The sequence below is a fragment of the Trachurus japonicus genome, chromosome 7 (genome assembly GCF_045865225.1).
Source record: "Trachurus japonicus isolate A0001 chromosome 7, Traja_1.0".
Lineage (NCBI taxonomy): Eukaryota > Metazoa > Chordata > Actinopteri > Carangiformes > Carangidae > Trachurus > Trachurus japonicus.
Window position 1 is genome coordinate 32353442 of NC_140913.1, and position 23497 is coordinate 32376938.

At 41.9% G+C, this 23497-nt stretch overlaps 1 protein-coding gene across 1 annotated transcript; it reads right to left on the reverse strand.

Moving 5' to 3' along the window:
* Nucleotides 1–1436: 1436 nt before the first annotated feature.
* On the reverse strand, nucleotides 1437–22500 carry syt6a (synaptotagmin VIa). The gene is made up of 6 exons (XM_085782899.1): nucleotides 22262–22500; nucleotides 19181–19739; nucleotides 7458–7578; nucleotides 4856–5027; nucleotides 3805–3955; nucleotides 1437–1626 (listed from the first exon to the last, which is right to left on the reverse strand). The coding sequence occupies exons 1-6, from the start codon at nucleotides 22438–22440 to the stop codon at nucleotides 1552–1554; spliced, it is 1257 nt and encodes a 418-aa protein (XP_085639025.1). The 5' UTR covers nucleotides 22441–22500; the 3' UTR covers nucleotides 1437–1551.
* Between the last annotated feature and the right edge of the window lie 997 nt (nucleotides 22501–23497).

Genomic DNA, 23497 nt, shown 5'->3' on the forward strand with positions numbered 1-23497 from the left:
AAGCCCAACGACTCTCTAAACAGATAGAGCGCTGTGATTGGTGAACACAAACGGTGTTCGAGACTCAAAAAGTTCCTATGGCTCGTTTCTAGACCCACCTACGGAGCAAATATATTTGCTGCCGCTAGGGTGCGTCTAGATTACTAGGCTAAGTTTTTTGTGCTTGTAATAAAAAAGAAAAACTTGCTCCACTATCAGATTTTTCTACTTATTTCAAGTGAAACTATGCTTGAAAGAAGTAAAAACTGTCTAAAAACAAGCTACTTTTTATGTGATGTTTCTTATTTTAAGTATAATGAGATTTGTTTTGACTAGAAATTACATTTTGACTAGAAATAAGACAAATATTCTTGGTAAGATATTTGAGTTTTTGCAGTGCGGTGAAACTCGAAGTGTTGTTTCTCATAAACAATGCCTGATGGAGCATTTTTACTTTTATTTTTTAACATCTAACAGTTCCCAAAATGCTTCAGTCCAGTGTTGTTTTATGCTCATGCAGCAGCACAGAGAGCTGCAGAGCTTTGAAACCGCCTCACATCCTGGTTTCTTTTTTTTTTTTTTCCAGATCGTCTCCTTCAACTCGTCCTCGGCTTCCCTCTGCGAAAAAGAAAAAACTCTGACTTGAGTTTCTCCATCAAAGAGTCTCTGGGCCTCCTCCTGTGACGATGTGTTGGCCTCCTCAGCTCAGCGGTAAGTGTCTCGAGGGGCTGGACGTCCAGCCGGTGTCTCCTCCTCCTCCTCCACACACTGCAAAAACTCAAATACCTTACCAAGAATATTTGTCTTATTTCTAGTCAAAATGTCTCATTTCTAGTCAAAACTAATCTCATTATACTTAAAGCAGAAGTAAGCGGAATGTTTGTGTTAATATAAGTCTTAAATAGTTCTATCTTCCGACAGCAATCACTTATATAGAGTGTTTGGTCTGAAACACGGGTCTGTCAGTCACTCTGCTCTGCTGTAAGCCGAGGAGAAAACTTTCCTTGTATCCTACAACCTTTATCCAATGAGAGAGAGACCGGATCGCTTACTTCTGCTTTAAAATAAGACTCATCACATTAAAAAGTAGCTTGTTTTAGACACTTTTTACTTCTTTCAAGCATATTTTCACTTGAAATAAGTAGAAAAATCTGATAGTGGAGCAAAAAACAAAAAAAACTTGCTTTCACTGGCAGATTTTTCTACTTATTTCAAGTGAAAATTAGTGAAAATTTTTAGGTGATGATTCTTATTTTAAGTGGAAAGAGTTTAGTTTTGACTAGAAATGAGACATTTTGACAAGAAATAAGACAAATATTCTTGGAAAGATTTTGAGTTTTTGCAGTGCAGTAACACCTGGACAACTTCAACCTGCGCTGCACACGACAAACTGACTGACGGTGGTCCTGGATCAGTTCTCTGGGGAGGGCTCTGGGGGGGACACAGTGGGAGGAGGGAGGAGAGGGAGGGTTGTTTCTCCTCCATCAGACAGACAGGAAGTGGATCAGATCAGATCAGCAGGAGGAGGAAGCCCCCCCTTCTGGGCCGCTGCCGGGTCACAGGTGGCTCTGCTCAGGGGCTGGCGGGGGGCCGCGGGGAGGGGGGGCAGGAGCCCTGGCTGTCGAAGCTGGCCGTCCTCGCCTTCCACTGCAGCACACACACACACACACAGAAAGGGACAATGATTCATAGGGTGCACGCTACATCTGTCGCTCCCAGGTCACGTCTGCACGGAGGAAACTGAAGACGCTCAGTTATCAACAACATCTGTCACCGTGACGACGTCATCAACACCTGTGTATGGTCTGTTTGGTCTTTACAGGACTGAACTGACCCTTTGTTGGCCTCCTGATCGGTCGCTTCTCCCCATGTCAAGAGCAACGTTCTAAGGTCGGACAACGCTGGGATGAAACCGTTTGAAAAAAAAGAAAAAGCAAAATCTAAAAGCTGGGTGCCGGACAAAAGAAGTCAATGATATGAAAAAGAAAAGAGTTTCAGGCTCAAGACCCTTCAGTCTGAAGAAGGGTCTTGAGCCCGAAACGTCACTCCCTTGGGTGATAACAAGGGGGCAGTTGTCGGAAGCTCACTTCCGCGTTCAACAAACTGCAATCCCCTCGGCTTCCTCTGGGGGCTGGTGTCAGAAGGGAGCATTCTCCATAGACCCCCATGTTATCGCCGACTTTACATCCTCAATAAACATGATCAAAGCCTGGTGTCAGAACGTTTTTTGGTGTCAATCGATAGTTTCTACCCCCGCACACACTCTGAGGGGGGTGAATTTTTTTTTAACTCTACCGTTTTACTGTTATTAGGTTAAAACTCTGGCCAATTAGGGCGCGGAAACGTTGAGTGACAGGTCCGAGCAGCTCCGTGGACAGCTGCTTCGAGGCCAGTGGGCGGGTTCTCGGCCGGCCAATCCAACATGGCGCTGTTCAGGCCGCCATATTTGAGTCACAAAAACGACTCCCCAAAACCAATGGGTGACGTCACGGATGTTAGGTCCATATTTTTTACAGTCTATGGGTGATAATAAGTTATTGCTCTGGAGCTTTTGTTGGTGTGCGGACTTTTCTTTTTCATACGAATATGAAACCAGCTATGTGGTTAAAAGGTTTTGCCTGGGGTTCCTGCAATAGCGACTCACGACATCTGGAACGTATTCCCGGAGTCATTTTTATCCCATTCCCCAAACCCAAGACATAAGAAATGTCTCATCATCACATACGGCGGCTCTGTGGGGGCAGTTCAACCCATCCTCCATCAACAAACATACTTACATATACAGTATAACATCAAAGTTATCTAGCACAGTGTTTTTCAACCTTGGGGTCGGGACCCCACGTGGGGTCGCCTGAAATGTCTAGTAGCCTAATAGAAAAAATAAAATACTGATGAAAAAATGTTTTTAAACTAACTAACTAACCCTAACCCTAAAATTATTAAAAACACCTCACTCAATCTTAATCAACTGTATTCTATACTTTCGCTTTCTCGAATATAAAGTTCAAATAAAATGCAGCATATAAAAATATCTGAGCCGGGGCATCTTGATTGACGACGGGGTCGCCAGAAATTTGTGATGTCAAAATGGGGTCACGAGCCAAAAAAGGTTGGGAACCACTGATCTAGCAAACGTAACGTTACAGTGGCTAAAGTTTTATGAGGAGAAACGGGAGATCAGCGAAGATTAAGCGTTAGCTAGCGTTAGTAGCTAACGTTAGCTACTAGCGCCTGGAAGCTAACGTTAGCTTCACCTCTCCGAGCGATGATGAGCCACGAGTCGACTCCATCACCTGATGCAGTGTTTTATATTTCTACTGCTTCATCCTACTTCCTCCTTGCTCCCTCCTCTTCTTCCTCCCCCTTCCCTCCTCTCTTCCTCCTTCCTCCCTCCTCCTTCTCTTTCTCTCTCCTCCTCTTACTCCTTCTCTTCCTCTATCCTTTTCTTCCTCCTTCCTCCCCCCTCCTCTTCCTCCCTCCTCCCCCTCTTTCTCTCTCCTCCTCTTCCTCCTCTTCCTCTATCCTCCTCCCTCCTGCTCCTTCTCGTCCTTCTCCTCCTCCTCTCTCCTCCTCCTCCCTCCCCTCCTTCACCCCCCCCCCCCCCCTGCAAACACACACACACAGTGTCAAATCTCTGCCTTCCAGTCCCACCTCTCCTCTCCTCTTCACCTGAGCTCAGATTTACCATCTAAACCCTCTGATTCCTCGTCCTAAATGAAGAACACGTTGATAATCCAGCTCCAACACACACACACACACACACACACACACACACACACACACACACACACACACACACACACACACACACACCTAGACACCCACCTCCTTCTCAGACTTCTTGGACTCCAGCAGGGGGTGCCAGTGTGCAATGGGTTTCCGTGGATACGCCAGCATCTCGTTCCAGTGGTCTCTGCCCAGTCCCTCCGCGCTGCATCCGAGCCGCATCACGCCGATAATCTCATTATGACCGACCCTGTGGGAACACACACACACACACACACACACACACACAGCAGCACGCCGTCGCCGCGTCAACACGTCTGACTTTAACCCGACGTGACATCTCGTACACACATCACATCGTTGTCGTTTGTAATTACACAACAAACACACAAAGAGGAGGATTCAGGAATTTAATCCAGATGTGCAGTTTATATGGTTGATCCAGTGAGTCTGCAGCTGAGGTGGAAATGACATCATCTCTAAAGATTACTGAAACAACCTGAGAGATAAAGATAGGAAAACAGAAAGGAGTGTGTGTTTCTGAACCTGGGAGTGACACACACACACACACACACACACACACACACACACACACACACACACACACACACACACACACACACACACACACACACACACACACACACACACACACACTCTGACCTTTAACACACATGTTCTCTTTCTGTCAGCTGTCTACACTGGACCCACTTTCCTCCGTTCCTTTTATAGCCTCACACACTGTAAATACAAAAGGAGGCGTCCCACTTTTATGTCTCTGCTGCTTCTTATTTCAACAGGAGGAATAATAATAAAAAACTCCTAAAACTCCAGATAATTTGGTCTTACATCGTTTTTAAGGTAGAATTTCTGAATCTGAAAACACATTTTTTGTATCAAAGGAGGCTTATATGTTTTATTTTCTGCCATAATCTTGTTTTATTTTCACATTTTCAGACTCAGCATGAAGAAAAACGCACTTGTTTTGCAGCTGACTGTTATTTTCCTTATCAGCTCATGAAATGTCAACAAACATCATCACAGTGTCTCCAAAATCTCTTTGCGACGACTTCAGTGTCTTGTTTGTCTATTGATCGATTGTGTCTCTGTGTGTTTGTGTTTGTGTGTGTGTGTTTGTGTGTGTACGTACAAGTCGTAGTCCATGACGGAGATGTGCAGGCTGACGTGGTCCATGCTGTCCGGCGGGATGTCGAAGATGATGGCCTCGTTGTAGGTCGGGTTCAGCGTGTTCTTCTTGATGCTCGTCTTCTTCTTTTTCAAACGTCTGCCGTCGCATATGAGCGACACTTTGACGTACGGATCTGAACGGGAGAAAAAGAAAATAAGTCAGAGGCTGCATTCGAAACTGCATACTATACTCCATTTGTGTCAAGTTCACGTTGGGATTGCTAAGAAACAGCAACTCCCAGCATGCATTGCATCACAATAGACAGAAGTGCTCACCGATACTTCCAGGGTCACCGTTCAACAACTTAGCGTTTTTCTCATAGACAATAATGGGAAAAGAAGCGGCTATAAAACGGTGGATAATTTTTTTTGAGTGTCGCAAAACGACTCGTTTCTCTACCAGAATCTGATCCATTCAGTCCGATTACGTTTGGAAAGTCTAGAAGAGCCGCACGATTCAATTATTTTATTCCCGTTCTAGTTTGCCGAGAGCCAAAGCAGAAGTTAGCCGGCTAGCTCGGCTGAAGTCAGTGCGCCCACTTCCGGTTTCTTCCCAAATATGAATCTGAATCTTTTTTTAAAAGCCTGAATCTGAATACAAACAGTGCACTGGCTGTACACCCCTATAGTTCACATGATATCATTTTAATTTCTTCGGACCATCCGGGTATTTACAGTACTCTGTGTTTTGCCAGACTTGTCAATGTGTGAATGCACTTACACACAAAATAGTTAGTGTAAATATGTAAGTATTCAAGTTGAGACACAGGTTGTGTCAGCAGTATACAGTACATTAACACAGTATGTTAGTGCACGGTTTAGAATAGTCTCAGTGAAGGATGAGGACATAAAAAGTCTCTCCTCATGTTTGGGATGTTGAACATCTTGTTTAGGAATCTGCCACAGGAGTAATTAGCGTGACTATCAGGATTCTAGGATTACATAAAAAAAAAACAACCTCTGAGCTTTTACGATGTTTGACTGCGACGCCGGAGCCATCAGTGTCCTACTTCATCACCCAGTGTGTGTGTGTGTGTGTGTTGTTTTGGTTCCTACTGAAGCATGAAACCCTGGAGGACCTGGCATCAGTAATGTGCATAAATGTAGATGAGTCGCTGCCTGGTGTAAACACACAGAGGCCACGGAGAGCTTAGAGAGCTCGGCCGCTTCCTGATGAGTGTTGATCTCCGTCTCATCATCCTTCAGTGGCAAATCGCCTGGTGTGATCCATTATGCCGCGTTTTTTTAGTCCAATATACAGTAAGCTGCCTCCTCCCTCCCTCCTTAAATCTATAAACAACAAACAAGAGTGCTCGCCTGGCATCCCAATATGCTTCAAGGCACAATTTGGGCTTTTTACGACGCACAGGGCTGCGATAATGGCAGACAGATAAAACCCCCCTTTTACCCTCCTTCACCCCCCACCACTTAAAAACTGAGAGCTTTAAAATTATGACTCATGAAATGTCATGAAACACACGGAGGGGAAACGTCACCTGACCCCTGACATTTAAAGGGATAGTTCAACATTTTGGCAAATTGCAAATTTGGCCCATTGCCATAATCCCTATAGTCATAGCAGTAGGTTCGTTACCTTTAATTGTCGGTGCAAGCTGTTTTTAGAACGGCGGAGCAGAGCCGCGAGCTGCTCAGAGCTACGCTACAGGGGCTCATGGGATTTCTTGGTTTCCCTCATCAAACTCAACAAATACACAATCCAACAACTCCACAACGCTCTGGTGGACAAGTTGTGACCTGCACATTCACCACACTATGAGATAATAACAGAACGTTACCAGACAGAGTTGTTTTAGAGGGAAATACAGAGACTGCTTGATGAAAAACTGTCCCTGAAGGCAACGCGCATCAGCGGTTTTGCATGTATTTCCCTCTAAAACAACTCTGTCTGGTAATGTTGTGTTATTATCTCATAGCGTGGTGAATGTGCAGGTCACAACTTGTCCACAAGAGCGTTTTGGAGTTGTTGGATTGTGTATTTGATGAGTTTGATGAGGGAAACCAAGAAATCCCATTAGCCTCCGTAGCGTAGCTCTGAGCAGCTCGCGGCTCTGCTCCGCCATTCTAAAAATATCTTGCACCGACAATTAAAGGTAACGAACCTACTGCTATGATGACTATAGGGATTATGGCAATGGGCCAATTTGCCAAAATGTTCAACTATCCCTTTAAGGCACAAGAAATGTCACGTTTTTATTTATTTATCTCTTTTTTTTTTTTTTACCTTTTCTAGGAGGGGGGGTGGGGGAGGTGGGGGGGGGGTCAGACTTATTAAAATAAACAGAAGCAACTATTTGCTGACAATGTGTGAATATCGTTGCATGTGATGAATATTAATAAGTGCTGAGCTCAGCAGAGCAGCAAGCTCCTGCACTGTCTGTTCATTTCATCTGACAATCGCATTTTCAAACGGAGGATGAAGCTCATTTTGACTCATTTGCAGCTGTAAGTGAATCATGCAAACACACACACACACACACATATATACACTATACACACACATGCAGCTACAGCTCATCCACACACACACAGAGAGACACACACACCTGAGTACCCAGTGATGTCCATGGCCTTGAGGTTCCTGCACTTGATGACAGTGAGTGTGAGTCTGCCTGCGGTGGGCAGGTAACATAGTGAGAACATGATCTCTCCAAGGTCGACACTTTCCTGTGGGAACGCACACACACACACACACACACACACGCACACACACAGAGATGAGAAGTCTTTTTTAGTTTCACATTTATATTCAGCACAGATGATCCGGGGTGATGTACAATAGGAGCAGGATCTCTGGGATTAAAGTCTGGTTAGAGCAGAGATTCAGAGAAACATAAAACCTTTTTTTTTTTAAACTGTTAAACCTTTATCACAAAATAGAAACGTTATAACGTGTGTTAAAATATCACAGATCGCACAGAAATGTTTGACGCAAAACAGTTAAACTCCTCCTGCATCACCAGCTTCTGGCTCAGATCAGGAGTTTAGAGAACCACTCGTGTTTTAGGGGAAATAGAAACATTTTTGCAAAGTGTAATTTCTTGCAGAGATTGAGACCAGAGGATTGATACGTCTCTCATGTCTGTGCATAAACTTTGGAGCTTGAGCCTCGTGAGGATTAGTTTTGCTTTGCATGAAGAGTTTGATGAGAGAGAGAGAGAGAGAGATGGTTAGGAACAGGAGGAAGGTTTATCCAGGACTCGTTCTACTGTACAAGGAGTTTAAAGGGATAGTTCAACATTTTGGCAAATTGGTCCATTGCTATAATCCCTATAGTCATAGCAGTAGCTTCGTTACCTTTAATTGTCGGTGCAAGCTATTTTTAGAACGGTGGAGCAGAGCCGCGAGCTGCTCAGAGCTACGCTATGGAGGCTCATGGGATTTCTTGGTTTCCCTCATCAAACTCATCAAATACACAATCCAACAACTCCACAACGCTCTTGTGGACAAGTTGTGACCTGCACATTCACCACGCTATGAGATAATAACAGAACGTTACCAGACAGAGTTGTTTTAGAGGGAAATTCATGCAAAACCGCTGATGCGCGTTGCCTTCAGGGACAGTTTTTCAGCAAGCAGACTCTGCATTTACCTGTAAAACAACTCTCTGTTGTCATCTTAATTTACTAATTAAGATGTGCTACTATTACAAGTTTTTTGCAAGCTTTTTGAAAAATAGAAAGTACTTTGCACATCCTTTTGATTGACAGGTCGATCTGCAAAAGTGCAGAATAAAGAGACTCTAAAACATAAGCTTTTAGTCTCTTATGGTTTTATAATGTATGATAATTATATGCAGTGCTCCTGACAGGGGGTCACAGTTGTTTACTTTTCTATAATCTTGTGCTTTCCTATAATCTTTAGGTTTATTTTGTCCAAGTTGACAGGACCGGTTCCTTCAGTTCGATGAAGATTAATTCATGTTCATGTTTGTCTGAATCCACTTTTCTCTTCACTGAACTCAATGATCCATCTTGTATTTTATGAAAAACACCAAACAAGAATAAAAATCTTTAGGTGTGAACAGTTTTTAGTTTTCAGTGCGGTCGTGACCAGGCCTTGTTTTTGGACCAGACCTCCACAGACTCACAGACTAATGAAGCTGCTGCTCATTTGTTTAATTTGTCCAGTGAACAACATGAAAAAACAAACAAACTGTGGTTTTATACGGCTACACAGACGAGATACAACGTGTTAATTAGTCGACATTAGAGGCTCTGATGGTAGGTTGTTGTTTTTTCGTTTTTTTTATTTAGGTCTGGCTGCTTCTCTCTGCTTCCAGCTGCTTAATGAACACACACACACACACACACACACACACACACACACACACACACACACAGACATAAGATCGATCTCATCTCACTTCTGGCAAGAAAGTGAAAACATGCATCTCTGAAACTGCCCAACTACAGGAAAAAAACTTGTACTTTGAGGATTAATTCTCTTTTTCCTGAGAGAAAAGAAACACAAATTACAGTCTCTGCTTAGATTCTTGTTCGTCACCTCACTTTCTCGTTCTTAAAACACAAAAACATCCAGCGGAGTTTCTCTGTGATGAAGCTGTGACGTTGTAATAACAAAGTATTGATTATAACTTTGTGATCTTTCCCTGCCAAACCTAAAGTTAAAGACTCATCATCAGCAACAACAGTCCAGGACTGTTCAAGCGAAGAAATGGGCTTCACTTCAAGTCCTTGAGGTTTTTTCCGTCTCTGTGAAACGTTTAAGGTCCAATTCTGTAATTACAGCTGATCGTCACCTCGATGCATCTGCCAAACAGAAAATATCCTCTTTCTCATTGGTTGCAGTTTTCATTACATTATCAAACTGCATCATTTTCTGAATATGTTCCAAGATGATGACGGTGATCATCATCATCATATCACCATCCAATAAAATGGAGGGGGATATCAAATTTAACATAATTGCAAACCAATTACAACGGGTGAATCTGGTTTTTAAGAGGCTGAGAATAATTTCTAAAGTCTTAAGTTACTCTGAAACAAAATCTACCAATTAAAATATTAGCTCCCTCTTGAAGTGGAGTCCTGGACGAGTCCCCGCTGAGATAAGAGCCTCACGGGGAATGAGAGTCCTGTTATCTGTCCCATGCGTCTTCTTAGCCCCATCCTAGAAACTGTATTAAGGTCACGCAGACCCCTAATCACTCTGAATGAGCTCGGCGAGAGTCTCACTGATTGGCAAATCCCAACACGTCTGTCTGTCTGTCTTAACGTCTCCTAGGAACAGCTGCGATTTGGCTTTTCCTCTCTGCTGCGGTGGAAGTGTGAGGGATTTCATTTGAAGGGTGTGAAGGTTTCAGCCGTAATGTGAGGGCACAGCAGAAGCAGAAGCAACGTCGGCTGTTATAAAAGCATGAAGTGACACTTTGATTGTCCTTGTGGAAACACAGGTTGTCTCCATGCCGTGTTGTCTGCAACACCTGTGCTGCTGCATTAACCGCCTCTCCGCCGGGTTGTCAGAGTCGCTCTGCAGACGGGAACGCCAGAATAAAACATCTCATATAACAGGAGTCTTCAATGTTTTTCAGGCCAAGGAGCAGGAACCCCCGACTATATACAGTATATTCTATAAGATGATGTTTTATATTAAACTGGGCCTCGTGCCATGTATAAACATATCCTGTTATTGTGCATTTAATACTAAGCTGTTCAAACACACAGGTTCATATATTCATGTATTTACCTTAAAGGGATAGTTCATGCAGTCTTCAGTCCTGCAAAAACACTACCGCTATTGTCCACAGGGGTCGCCAAAATCAACACAAAATGAAAGTTCTTTGTAGGGGCTTTAAATTATTCATAAATCATTTATATCAGTCAACAAGGTATTTTTGCAAACATACCTTGTTGACTGATACCACTGACAATATCAAAAACGTCCATCAATTTCATAATAATCAGGCATACAAGCTATTCAAATTTGTTTTTCTGGTTTTTCTTTAAAGCCCCAGTATGTAACTTATTTGGCTTTTTATTAGCAAAAATCAAATATTGCTTTCATAAATTTCATAATTTCATAAATTCTATTGTTTTGCCTCGTGCTGGCGGACCACTTGTTTACATAGACACTTGTTTATCCTGTTACATGCAGCGTCTGACGTCTGTCTGACGTCTGACCGATTTCACGTGAATGCAACATCAAGAATACGTTCCGACATGCAACCGAACCGCTAGATGGGGGGAATTCCTACATATTACACCTTTAAAAATAGGGATGAGTACCGAATTCTGTACTTTTACTGGTACCGACTGAATTCCCACAGGTATTAATTCATGTAAAAACAAACGGTACCAAGTTCCAGTACCTGAACGCACCCTTGTATGTGTAAAATCGTATTTCCTTGTAGAGCTTTGCGTTATTGTCCCTAACCCTAACCTCCAAGGGGTCGTGTACCGCCTAGACCTCTGTGATCTGTAACTGTTGGACTGTCATGTAATATCATGATTCACTAAGATTGATTCCTGTCCGCTCGAGGTGACACTTTGACTCAAACACCTCAACAACTACTGGAATTCATATATTTATGGTCCCTAGAGGACGAATCACAACAACTTATACCACATCTCATCGTATGTTGTTGCCGTCAGGTCAAAATATCTGTTTGTCCACCGCTTCTTTGCAAAATTGCTTTCACACTTAAATGTCAGAAATGAATAAAACCAGGATCCACTAATAACCCAAAAAACATTTTGGAGCAGCTGCTGGGACAAAAATAAAATAGGAAAAAAGAAAAAATCTTCTAAAATTAGATTAAAGGAAGAAGCATTTCATTATAAAAAATAATTAGTTTACACACATAAGTGAGTTGCCTAATAGCATATTTCCCCTGCAGTCGTGAAAATGATTCTGTTGCACAAATCACTGATTAATGTGTTTCTGCTTTTAGTTATTAAAAGACCTGTTTTCATTGCTGTTGAAGATAAGATGTTTTGTTCTTCTTCTAATTTATGTATTGCCGTAATTATTAGAAACAATTTATTTTTTATTGTAGAAGATGAAAGGTGTGTTGTGCCTGGTGGCAGCTGCGATAACATCCGGTTACATGTTTTTATATAAATGTTTCGTCTGCGCGGTGAAGCCGATCCAAGCTGCTGGAAGACGAGATGTTTAAATTACACTTCCTGTCACCTGTGTGCGTCTCGCGAACACACACACACACACACACACATAACCAGGACATTGTGTTTTCACATCATCCTCAGGGCAATCAAATCATTTCACTGAAGCTGAGCCATGTTAGTTAAGCTGAACACCGACCGTGTGCATTCAGCTGCTGCCAATTTGCCTTTCAGGGATTTGGATTTTCCAGGGACTTTGTTAAAAAGACTCCAGATCAACCCCGTGCTAAACCAAAGCAGCCTGCGAACGCGCCACAACAACTTTACTACTTTCCGTCCTTTTTGTCCTCTGTGTGGTTCCCATAGCAACTTGTTGTGTGTGTCCCACTGTTTTCTATAAATCTCTCAACATCTGTTGGTTTGGCTGACTGATCATAAAGTCTTTCATCCACCTGCTACAATCAATGACCTCTCACTTTGCACCACCGATACTTCTCAGTTTCACTGTACTCACTCACAGCATGAATTAGCATTAGCTTAAACTTTTGAACATTTAAAGGAGAATTCCGGTCATTTTTTTTACCCCTAAATCGTTGTCCTGATGGTCACCCAGTGTTGGTTGGAGCAAAAAACGCGACAAAATTGATGCAGGCAAACCGGAGTTACACCATGGCTACCCGGCGCTAGGGATAGCGACAACGCTAACCTATGGGGGCAATTCTTTCAACCACAACAAACACTCAGAAAACAATCAAATATCCATGGTACATGACTGGAATCCTTAGAGACACCACTGAACTCATATAGTGTACAGTATAAACAGTATAAACTTTGTGTTTTTGCATGTAGCCACTCACCTCAGATAGCCGAACTCTGAAACATCCTGGAAAGACATTACTATCCGATCACAGAGCGCCTGCTCTCCCCGCCACAGAAACAAACACTTTTTCCTTGTTGTGATGATTTCTTTACTAAAATAAACGGTCGAGCAGTGCAGTGGTAATGTCCAAAATATCTCTGACTGTTTATTTTTGTAAAGAAATCATCAGTCGCATTTTTTGCTCCCCCCAACGCTGGGTGACCATCAGGAAAACGATTTAGGGGTCAAAAATGACCGGAATTCTCCTTTAAGTAAATATTTTCTAACTCATCTTCCAGATGTCATTGTTGTAAAGGGTCAATTATGCATGTTTTTTTGGGAATGCAGGAAATTAAAAATGTTTCTGGAAGGCAATACATAATCTAACTGTTAAAGGGATAGTTCAACATTTTTGGCAAAGTGGCCCATTGCCATAATCCCTATAGTTTTAGGAGTAGGTTCGTTACCTTTAACTGTCGGTGCAAGCTGTTATTTCCAACTGACCCGTTTGAAAAAAAAGTGAAGCAATCAATAAAGGGAACGGACATACTTTTTTCACCTCCAGGCGTCATAGAAAGGCCACGGGAACGCATCTAACTAAACTAATCTAACCGCTACAAAACCAGTATAAAGTGAATTTTGCATAATATGAGCCTTTAAAGGCTTTGTGTTTATAGCTTCAGCAGCTCTTACCCTGCTTAAATGCTAAACTAAGCTAGTAATTGTGGTAAACAGTACAGCACTAAACATTTTGTTACAAAAAGTTTCCGTTAAAAAAAAATCTACTGCTGAGCCTGGTATTATTAACTTATTACTAATTATCTTTTTAGTCATTTCTGGTGATTACACGCTCACATTGCTTCATCTATCACACACACGGGCGCCTTATTAGACAGAATAATTAGGAAGAAAAACAAACAATTTCACTCATTAGCCTGTAAAAACCTTCACAGATCAGTTTGTATAGATTGAACTCACACACAGGAGGAGTGGTCTGCAGTCAATATGTGAACCAGTTTCCTTCAGAGTTTGTATCTAACTCTTGTAGGTTGGAGTTATTGATGAATGTCTCTCCTTGATCTGTGAACTGAGGAACGCTGCTGCTCTCGCTCTCCTCCCTCGGCTGGAGAACGCCGACTCATTAAGCTGCTGCACAGCGTTTATATGAAACAGTGTTTTTTATCCAACCCAAGACTTTCATTACTCACCACTTAGTATTTATTTTGTGTTTCTGTTATGTTTTGTTTTTGTCCCCCCCCCCCCTTTCCCTAAAAAAATCCCACCATCTGTGTATTCTTTATGTTGCCAGTTCCCTGAATTTACTGCATGCGCGCATGGGATTTTGTCACAAAATCATTTGGTCGCTCGATAACGTTTGTGTGCCAAGGAGGAGGAGGACTCCTGCGTTTCTGCACTCCGAAGCAATAACAGTGAGATTATTGAACAATCCTTGAAGAAGCTCAAGTTCAACAACTGGAGGGAGGAGCAGAGGGGCGATGGAGGAGGAGGAGGAGGAGGAGGGGGAAGAGGGGGGAGTTGTCTGATATAAGAGAGCCGGGGAGGTGATGGAGTGACGAGGGCTGGGATGAGCTGCCAGAGACCCGGGCACTGAGAGATCCGGCAAAATTGGCCCCTGGACAAGTCACAGCTCCAACAGAGAAACAATAACACGAGGAAGCCGAGGCAGAAATATCCGCTCATGTCGGTTCTGCTGCTCCCTTTATGTGTTTTAATATGTGACGCTTATGTTTTATGTAGAACTAAAGTCTGATGCATTCACTGTTTGTTGGATTTTAATTCCCTCATCATCATCATTGTCACATTACCACTTTAAAAACATCAACCAGACACTTTTAAAGAGATCCTTTACTGTAAATCTAAAGCTGTCTGCTCGTTAATGTTCAGATCAATGTTATATTACGTATAATCTTCTGTTCTGGGGTCGATATCCTTATTCAGAACTGGATCTGTGTATTTCAGGTGTTATTGTTGCGACACTGTGTGTGTGTGAGACTCATCCATATTAATTAGAGCGGAGTTGGATCCGATCCCAGCTGCCACTGGGCAACAGGCAGGTTACATCCTGTACAGGTCACCAGTCTATCACAGGGCGACATATGGAGACTAACAAACCATTCACACCTATGATTAATTCAAATTTTGCACATTAACCCAATGACTGTGCATGTGTTTGGACTGAGGGAGGAAACACATGCTAACTCCAGTGTGTTACCATCTACAGGTGCATCTCAATACATTAGAATATCATGGAAAAGTTTATTTATGACAGTAATTCAATTCAAAAAGTGAAACTAATACATTATTACACAGAATTAGGGATGTCATGATTATAGATTTTTGTCAGAGAAATAATCACGGTGTTAATTTTACAACAACTGTGAATACGTAAAATCAAATATAGTCAAAATATAACCTACTTGACTAATAATTTACACAAAATACTTCTATTAACAAAGGACCGATTATTAATCCCCCAGGGGAAATATTTGAAATATTAAAGTCATTAATTTGCATCTATACCAAAAGTTTATTTTAATAGTTTTTTTAATTAAAAATTCCAGGCTAACATTTAAATTCCTACCTATTCAATGTTTTGTTTGGTAAACGGAGCAGTATCTGTGCATTTACCTTTACGTTGGCCGATATGGTTTCAACATAATTTTTTTTTGGAAAATAATGGTATTTAGGAATCTTTACAATTAAATAATCTTGGCGTTTAATACCGCGATTAATTGTGAAAACAAGTAATCCTGACATCCCTACACAATACGAAACATTTCAAGGCTTTATGAAGACCTAAAATTCAGTATCTCAAAAAATTTCAATATTACAAAAGACCAATTAATTACTGTTTGACTTGAACTACTGGAAATTGACTTTTACATGATATTCTAGTTTACTGAGATGCACCTGTACATATTAACAATAATTCTTCAGTGTTGAGTTTGCTGTTGTTGATGAGCTCATCAGAGGTGTGGACTGGTCGCAGCAGGAGAGCGACAGGTGAAGGTGGTTTCATTAACGGCGGCTCAGCTCGGTCTGTTGGCCCGGTGCCGGTCGCTGCTGTTAGAACTCAGGGCCGTGAACTAACTCCTCTAAATGGACTAAAGTCTTTTTTTTATTTTTTTTTAAAGCTGTTAGACTCACATTATCACCTCCCTTTGTTCTTTCTGCTGACTGGATGTGGACAGAGCCAGTCTGTTTCTGCTTTTCTCACAGCAGCACTGAGGCGTTGAGTCCGTGTATCATTCGTTCTTTCTATTTTCAATTGGCAATAAAAAACTAAAAATGAAAAAGTGACAGATTATTAGGGTCTTAGGGACACTATTGGTATTCCTCTTTCTTTCTTCCAAGGAAATCACACTTCCCATGGGTGAAAACTCACCAAACTTTGCACAACCTCAGCTGTAAACTCAAGCCGATAGTCCCGATGGTGGCGCTACAGCAAGCATCTAAAGTTCAAAACTTTGAAAATTCATAACAAATCAACCATACGTGCTCCAGCTTCACACCTTCCATCAAACTGTAGCCCCAATATTTAAGAAACCTTTGTACATTTAAACCTATTAAAAATTATGAAGTCCATCACTCTGACACCAAACTTGCCACAGAGCATCTTCAGACTGTCCTACACAAAATTTGTTTCTCAGATTTTTGATTTATAAAAAAATTGGTAAATGCTGGTAAAAATAAATAAATAAAAAAATCTTGCTAAATACATTTTAAACGTTGATGAATAAAATGGACAACATTTTTTAATCATGGTGGATGATGTGTGGCAAATTTCAGAATTTATCTCAAAAACTGAATTTTTCACAGCATTTTGATTTTTTTCTCTCATGTGAACAATTGGAGTCAATGCAAGAATGGCATATTTAAACATTGGTTATTCACTTATGGAGCAAATCAATCATTTTAAAAAACAAATTACCAACTCCATGCTGTCTAGATGCAATATGTGTATTTTCAGATTTTTGTCTTCATAACTTAATTTTTTAGTTGGTCCCCTGGGGCACGGGGTTAAATGCAGAAAAATATAAGTATATAAATAAAAATATATGTGACAAATAAAGTACGTACCTTTGATCAAAAAATACAAAACAGAAAAACAGGCTACAAGACTGAATTGGATTTTGATATTTAATGAATCGTTCGCTAAGCCCCGCCCCCCTTGGTTGCTGTTGCGATGTCAAGTCATGTCAATAGAAACATCTCTGGAAAAACTGTTGGTTGATATCAGAGAGAAGCAGTTCAAGGTTCAACGACACGGCCCGTTTTTCCATTTCGTATTTTTGATCTGAGCCTTGAGTTAAAATTAAAAAACAAACACCAAAATAACCCATCACTTTTTCATTGCCATTGAAAATAGAAATAACGAATGACAAACAGATTTTGTTGACTTTGTGGAAGACGGCCGACCAGATTTGTTTTGTTTTGTCCTGTGGAAAGTGGAAGGAGGTTGAACGCTGCACCTGTCTGGTTACCGGTGAAACTAAACTAGTCCCAAACAAACCCACGTTTTTACTTCTTGTTAAATGCGGTGAAGCCTCCTCTTACTGCACCAACACACACAAACCCACACACCCTGTTATTCACCGTGGTGCGTTTAAGGCCTCAGTGCTCTGCTCATTCATCTGCTGCAGTCAAAACCTTCACCTGTCGAGTACCTTGCTCCCTGCTGAGCTGTTACCTCACACACTCTGATAAAACTTCTCTATGTTTTCTATATTTTCAAAAATTGGTAGAGAGAGGAAACCGTCACCGAGGCGCTGATAAAGATCTGATTTCCAATAATTCATGTAACACAATACACAGAGTTACGGAGCCTGTGGATGCGATGTGAGACATCTGTTCGCAGCTCAATGATCCTGTTTTCAACATCTCGCTTCGTGCTGCCTCATTTGAAAGAGTGATGGCTGATGCGCTGTGGAGAAAACCGTCTAAAAGCAAAGGAATCAGCCCATAAATTGTACATTAGCATCAAAATCTCACTCGTAATGTTTCCATAAATTATTCAAACGTCGACTCGTGCACCTTCAGTGGGAAGAAGTTCTCACCCTGGATGAAACTGTGTCTCGTATAGATTCAAATGATTCCAGCTTCTTAAATGTGAATATTTCTGGTTTCTTTGTTCCTTTATGACAATAAACCGAGTCTCTCTTTGGTTTGTGGACAAAACAAGACATTTGAGGACGTTGTCTTGTGGTTTGGGAAACACTGATTGATATCTTTCAACATTTTATTGACCAAACAACTAAATCGATTAATCGTTTAAATAATCAAAATAATCGTTAGTTGCAGCCCTAGTCAATTTCATAGTAATGTACAGAAATAAAGCCAAGAAATAACGATCGATTGCGTAGAAATAGTCCAGAAATATCAGTCAATTGCAACGACTTGGTGGTGAAAAATTCTTTCCCAAAAACTTTTAAGTATGAAAAGCATGCGTAATATTTTACCTTTATAAAAACATGACATTACTAAGAAATTGGCCGTTATTTAGGCTATTTCATAAAGGGATAGTTCGCCCAAAATTGAAATTTCACTCATTATCTACTCACCCTCATGTCGACTAAGGGCGGGGAGAAGCTTCAGAGTCCTCCGTGGCTTCTCTGAGTTACAGGGGGTCTCGGCGTAGCAGTGCATGTCCATATAACGGTTGCAAATGGATACCAACTGTCTTCGTAACAAAAAGACACACCAAAAAACATCCAAATACCTCCATGGTGCTTGTATGTAATGTCTGTCTTGTATTGAAGTCCCGAAATGCGAGATTGTCCCGAAAAAAATTAAATAAGTCTATATTTCAAGCTTGTTTGTAGCGGAAGCTCTTCTTCCCGCTTCGTCAAATTTGGACGAACCAGGAAGAGGAGCTTCGAGAAGCTTCTGCTACAAAACAAGCTTGAAATATAGACTTATTTAATTTTTTTCGGGACAATTTCGCATTTCGGGGCTTCAATACAAGACAGACATTACATACGAGCAGCATGGAGGTATTTGGATGTTTTTTGGTGTGTCTTTTTGTTACAAAGACAGTTGGTATCCATTTGCAACCGTTATATGGACATGCACTGCTACGCCGAGACCCCCTGTAACTCAGAGAAGCCACGGAGGACTCTGAAACTTCTCCCAGCCCTTAGTCCACATGAGGGTGAGTAGATAATGAGTGAAATTTCAATTTTGGGTGAACTATCCCTTTAATCGTTATCTCTTGGCTCTTTCTTGACATTATCACGTAATTAATTCTCTGATTTCAGCTTCTTAAATGTGAATAAAAAAAAAAGAAAAGCCAAAAGGTTCTTACGCTGGTGGCGTAGTCGATGTCCCTCCAGATGTTCGTCTCCCTGGACAGGTCCGACAGCTCGAACAGGTTGTCCAGCACCACCTCGCCGATCATGTCGTGCCGTGAGAAGCGGTCAAAGTCAAAGACGCTCATGTGCAGCTTCCGGACGGCCAGCTCGTCGTAAGGCACGGGGAACTGGAAGCTCTCGCTGAACGTGGGGTTGAGGGTTTTCCGGTGGACGCGGGTCTGGAACTTCTTGCGGTCGGGCAGCAGGTAGACCTTCACGTACGGGTCGGACGTGCCGCATAAGTCCTTGGCGGGAAGGTCCACCGCCTTGAGGATGTTGACCAGCAGCGCCTCGTTCTCGTAGTCGTACTTGAGCGAGATGTTAATCCTGCCACAGTTTTTGCTGCTGTTCTTGGACGAGTCCTCCGTCTCCAGCGCCTTCTGCTGGTACAGCTCCGGCTGGATGCGGCCGATGCTGGTCGGCTTCTCCACCTTGTCCGGCTCGTAGTCGATGCCCAGGTCCAGACTGCCCACCTGCATCTGTCTGGGCAGGTGCCTTTTGAAGGAATTGTGCCTGAAACAGACAGAAAAGTGAAGCGTGAGAGAGGAGGAAACAGCTGCAGGTGGTGTTGAGGAGCCGTGGCGGTGACAGGGAGGAAAAAAAAATAACTTTTTGGATTTTAATGGCTCCAGTGCACCGAACTGACCTGGGAGAAGCCGTTCAGACAGACGGGCGACTGAGTTGAGTCACATCTGCTGTTCAACAAACACAACAGCCGGCGTTATTGGAGTTATTTCCTGTGCCAGAGGAAACAACCAGTGGCCTGTGGCTTTTTATATGTTGTTTTTTTTTAAAATGCATGAAACAATCACGGCTGAGAGCTCGTCTGCCCTCGCGCCACTGTCAATCTCTCAAAACGCTTCTGAATACAGATCAAGAATATGTCAGATCTACATCTGTCACTTTCTTTTGAGAAGGTTTTTACTTGTCTTGCCTGTGGAGACGATGGATGTAAAGATAAAAACGTGACCAAATCTGCTGCATCTGAACGCTAAACAGGATTTTTTTTTTCTTTTTTACTGCTTTAATGAGAGGACAAATGTGCTTTTAAAGGACAAGTGCACACGTGAGCAGAGTGGACGACTGATGCTCACTTATTAACACCATGAGACTGTGCAGCTGTGCGTGCTCTGCTGCAGCAAATGATTTTCTTTATTGTAATTTTTTTTCTCCCGCCATATTCCATTAATTCTCATGAAGAAGCCATCACATATAATTAGCTTTACCATAATGACCTGTGGAGAGATGCCTCTGAGGCAGAGAGCAACACCATCCACAGTATTTATTATAATTAACTTTGTAGATACCCAAATTGCACCACATTGGAAATATCAAGCTCCACCGACTCATTAGTGATGTATTCAGGATATCTGGAGCCTCGGATTCTGCTTGTGTGTGCACACATGCATGTTTTGGTGACCCTTTAATTTACAGGCCGCTAATTACATTATAATGTCTAGAAATAGCCTAGAAATAACGGTCAATTTCATAGTATACTGTCGAGAAATAACGACTGATTGCGTAGAAACAGCCCAGAAACATCAGTCAACTGCAATTTAGGACTTGGTGGAGAAAAATTCTGGCCTTTCCCAAAAAACTCAAAGCATGAAAAGCATGTGTAATCTATTATCTTTATGGAAAACATGACATTACTATGAAACTGACCATTATTTCTAGGCTTTCTCAACATTACTACCAGTGTTGAAAAAAAAAAAAAAAAGCCACTGATTACTACGCAATTAATTGTTATTTCTTGGCCATTTCTTAACATAATTACGTAATTAACGGCCTGTAAATTAAAAGGTTACCAGGATATTTGGAGCTGCCTTCCTTCTGCTTGTGTGTGCACACTAGAGCTGCAACAATTAATCTATTAATCGCACAACAAATAATTATTAAATTAACTGTCAACTATTTTGATAATCGCATAATCAGTTTGAGTAGTTTTTTTTAAGAAAAAGTCCAGATTCTCTGATTCCAGCTTCTTAAATGTGAATATTTCTGGTTTCTTTGTTCCTTTATGACAATAAACTGAGTCTCTCTTTGGTTTGTGGACAAAACAAGACATTTGAGGACGTCGTCTGGGGGTTTGGGAAACACTGATCATTAACATTTTATTGACAAACAACTAATCGATTAATTGTTTACATAATTGATTGCGTAGAAATAGTCCAGAATTAAAGGGTTACCAGGATATTTGTGCCTTGAATTCTGCTTGTGTGTGCATACTAGTGCTGCAACAATTAATCGATTAATCGCACAATAAATAATTATTAAATTAATCGTCAACTATTTTGATAATCTAATAATCAGTTTGAGCAGTTTTTTAAGAAAAAGTCCAGATTCTCTGATTCCAGCTTCTTAAATGTGAATATTTCTGGTTTCTTTGTTCCTTTATGACAATAAACTGAGTCTCTCTTTGGTTTGTGGACAAAACAAGACATTTGAGGACGTCGTCTGGCGGTTTGAGAAACACTGATTGATTTTAACAAGTTAAGTTTTTCAACATTTTTTAACATTTTATTGACCAAACAACTAATCGATTAATTGTTTACATAATGTACAGGTTAATTGATAATGAAAATAATCGTTAGTTGCAGCCCTAGTCAATTTCATAGTAATGTCGAGAAATATCGCCAAGAAATAACAATTGATTGCATAGAAATAGTCCAGAAATACAAGGAATTGGTGGAAAAAAATTATTTTCCAAAATCTTTTAAGCATGAAAAGCATGTGTAACCTTTTTCCTTGATGAAAAACATGACATTACTATGAAACTGACAGTTATTTCTTGGCTATTTCTTGATCTTACTACTCAATTAATTGTTATTTCTAGGCTATTTCTTGACATTATCATGTAAAATCAGCGGCCTGTAAATTAAAGGGTTACCAGGATATTTGTGCCTTGAATTCTGCTTGTGTGTGCGCACAATCAATGCATGTGTTTGTGTGTGTGTGTGTTGTGTTTCCACATGGCTGAGCGGCGCGGCGCAGCGCGGAGCAGCAGACAGCGGCTCAGCGGCTCAGTGACTAACCGGGTGGAGGAAGCCGGCTCAGTGGTCTGTCTCTGCATGCGCGTGGTGCGGCGCAGGAAGTGCTCCCTCATGGAGAGCTGCACGTCGGTGGGGATGTCGGGAGACGTGTGGCTTATCTTCACCGCCGCCTCCAGGAAACCCATCGAGCCCACGGGGTCCTTCACCTTCTCCGTCGCCATGGTGACCGGCAGCTGCTCGTGGTGGTGGTGGTGCGGCGGGGAAGAAGAGGATGGCGACTGCTGCTGCTGCTGCTGCTGCTGCTGCTGCTGGAGGAGGAGGAGAGGGTGGTGGTGGTGGTGGTGGTTGTGGCGCTCTGCCGGGGCGAGGGACGGGCTCGGGAATCGGGCCTTATTGGCTCGCCAACACGGCTCCCAGCACAGCTTCCAGGAGACGAAGGTAAGGAGGCCCAGCAGAGCCAGGCCGCACACCGCAAACACGCCGAGCAGGAGGCCGAAAGTAGCGTCTGGTGGCGAGCGGCGGGGACCAGGAACGACCGGGATCACACAATATGGACAAACAGATGGTGGACACAAGGGAGACAGAGAGAGAGAGAGAGAGAGAGGAGGAGACATTCGATTAGAGCAGAGTTCCTGTGCTTAATCAGTGGGTTTTATATAAGACAGAGAGCCGAGCATTGTGGGAGATTCATAAATATTAAAGCAACCTCCATTAGTCCTGAGCTCAACCAAAGGGGATAAGAAAAGAATAGAAGCAGAGCAATGTAAACACAATTCAAATATGCATATATATATACTGTATACACACACACAGACAAGTTTCTCACTATAGCAGTAAAAGTAATTACGCTCTGACAAATGATAAAAAAAACCAAACAATATTATCTGTTTGAGTTTAAAAAATGACTCATGGGAACAGATCCAAGGTGTCAGAGCTCAGAGAGCGTCCTCTGGGATTCTCACCATGAAACAGATAAAAAAAAAAAAAACATAAAAAAAAAAAAAAAAAGCGCCGGGTGCGAGTCAAACTCATTTATTTTCTCATATTTTTGAATGAGCTTCCTGGGGAAACAAGCAGCAGCATACAAAGACCTGGAGACGCACCAGGAATGCTGACGAGGTGACGACGCACGGATTCACAGCACCGGGACAAAAAGAACAAACACACAGAAAAACATACAGCGCTGTACTGTATATCTCTGTGTGTGTGCAATGTAAATATATTTCCACCAGCTGATACTCAGATTTCTCTCTCTCTCTTCACGGCGCTCGCCAACTT

Excerpts from the sequence above, each read along its gene's own strand:
- syt6a (XM_085782899.1), bottom strand. The coding sequence starts at position 22,440 with ATGGCGACGGAGAAGGTGAAGGACCCCGTGGGCTCGATGGGTTTCCTG. Across the intron at positions 7,579-19,180 it reads ACATCGACTACGCCACCAGC|GAAAGTGTCGACCTTGGAGA; the intron begins GTAAGAACCTTT and ends GCGTTCCCACAG. Across the intron at positions 5,028-7,457 it reads GGACATCACTGGGTACTCAG|ATCCGTACGTCAAAGTGTCG; the intron begins GTGTGTGTGTCT and ends TCTCCCGTTCAG.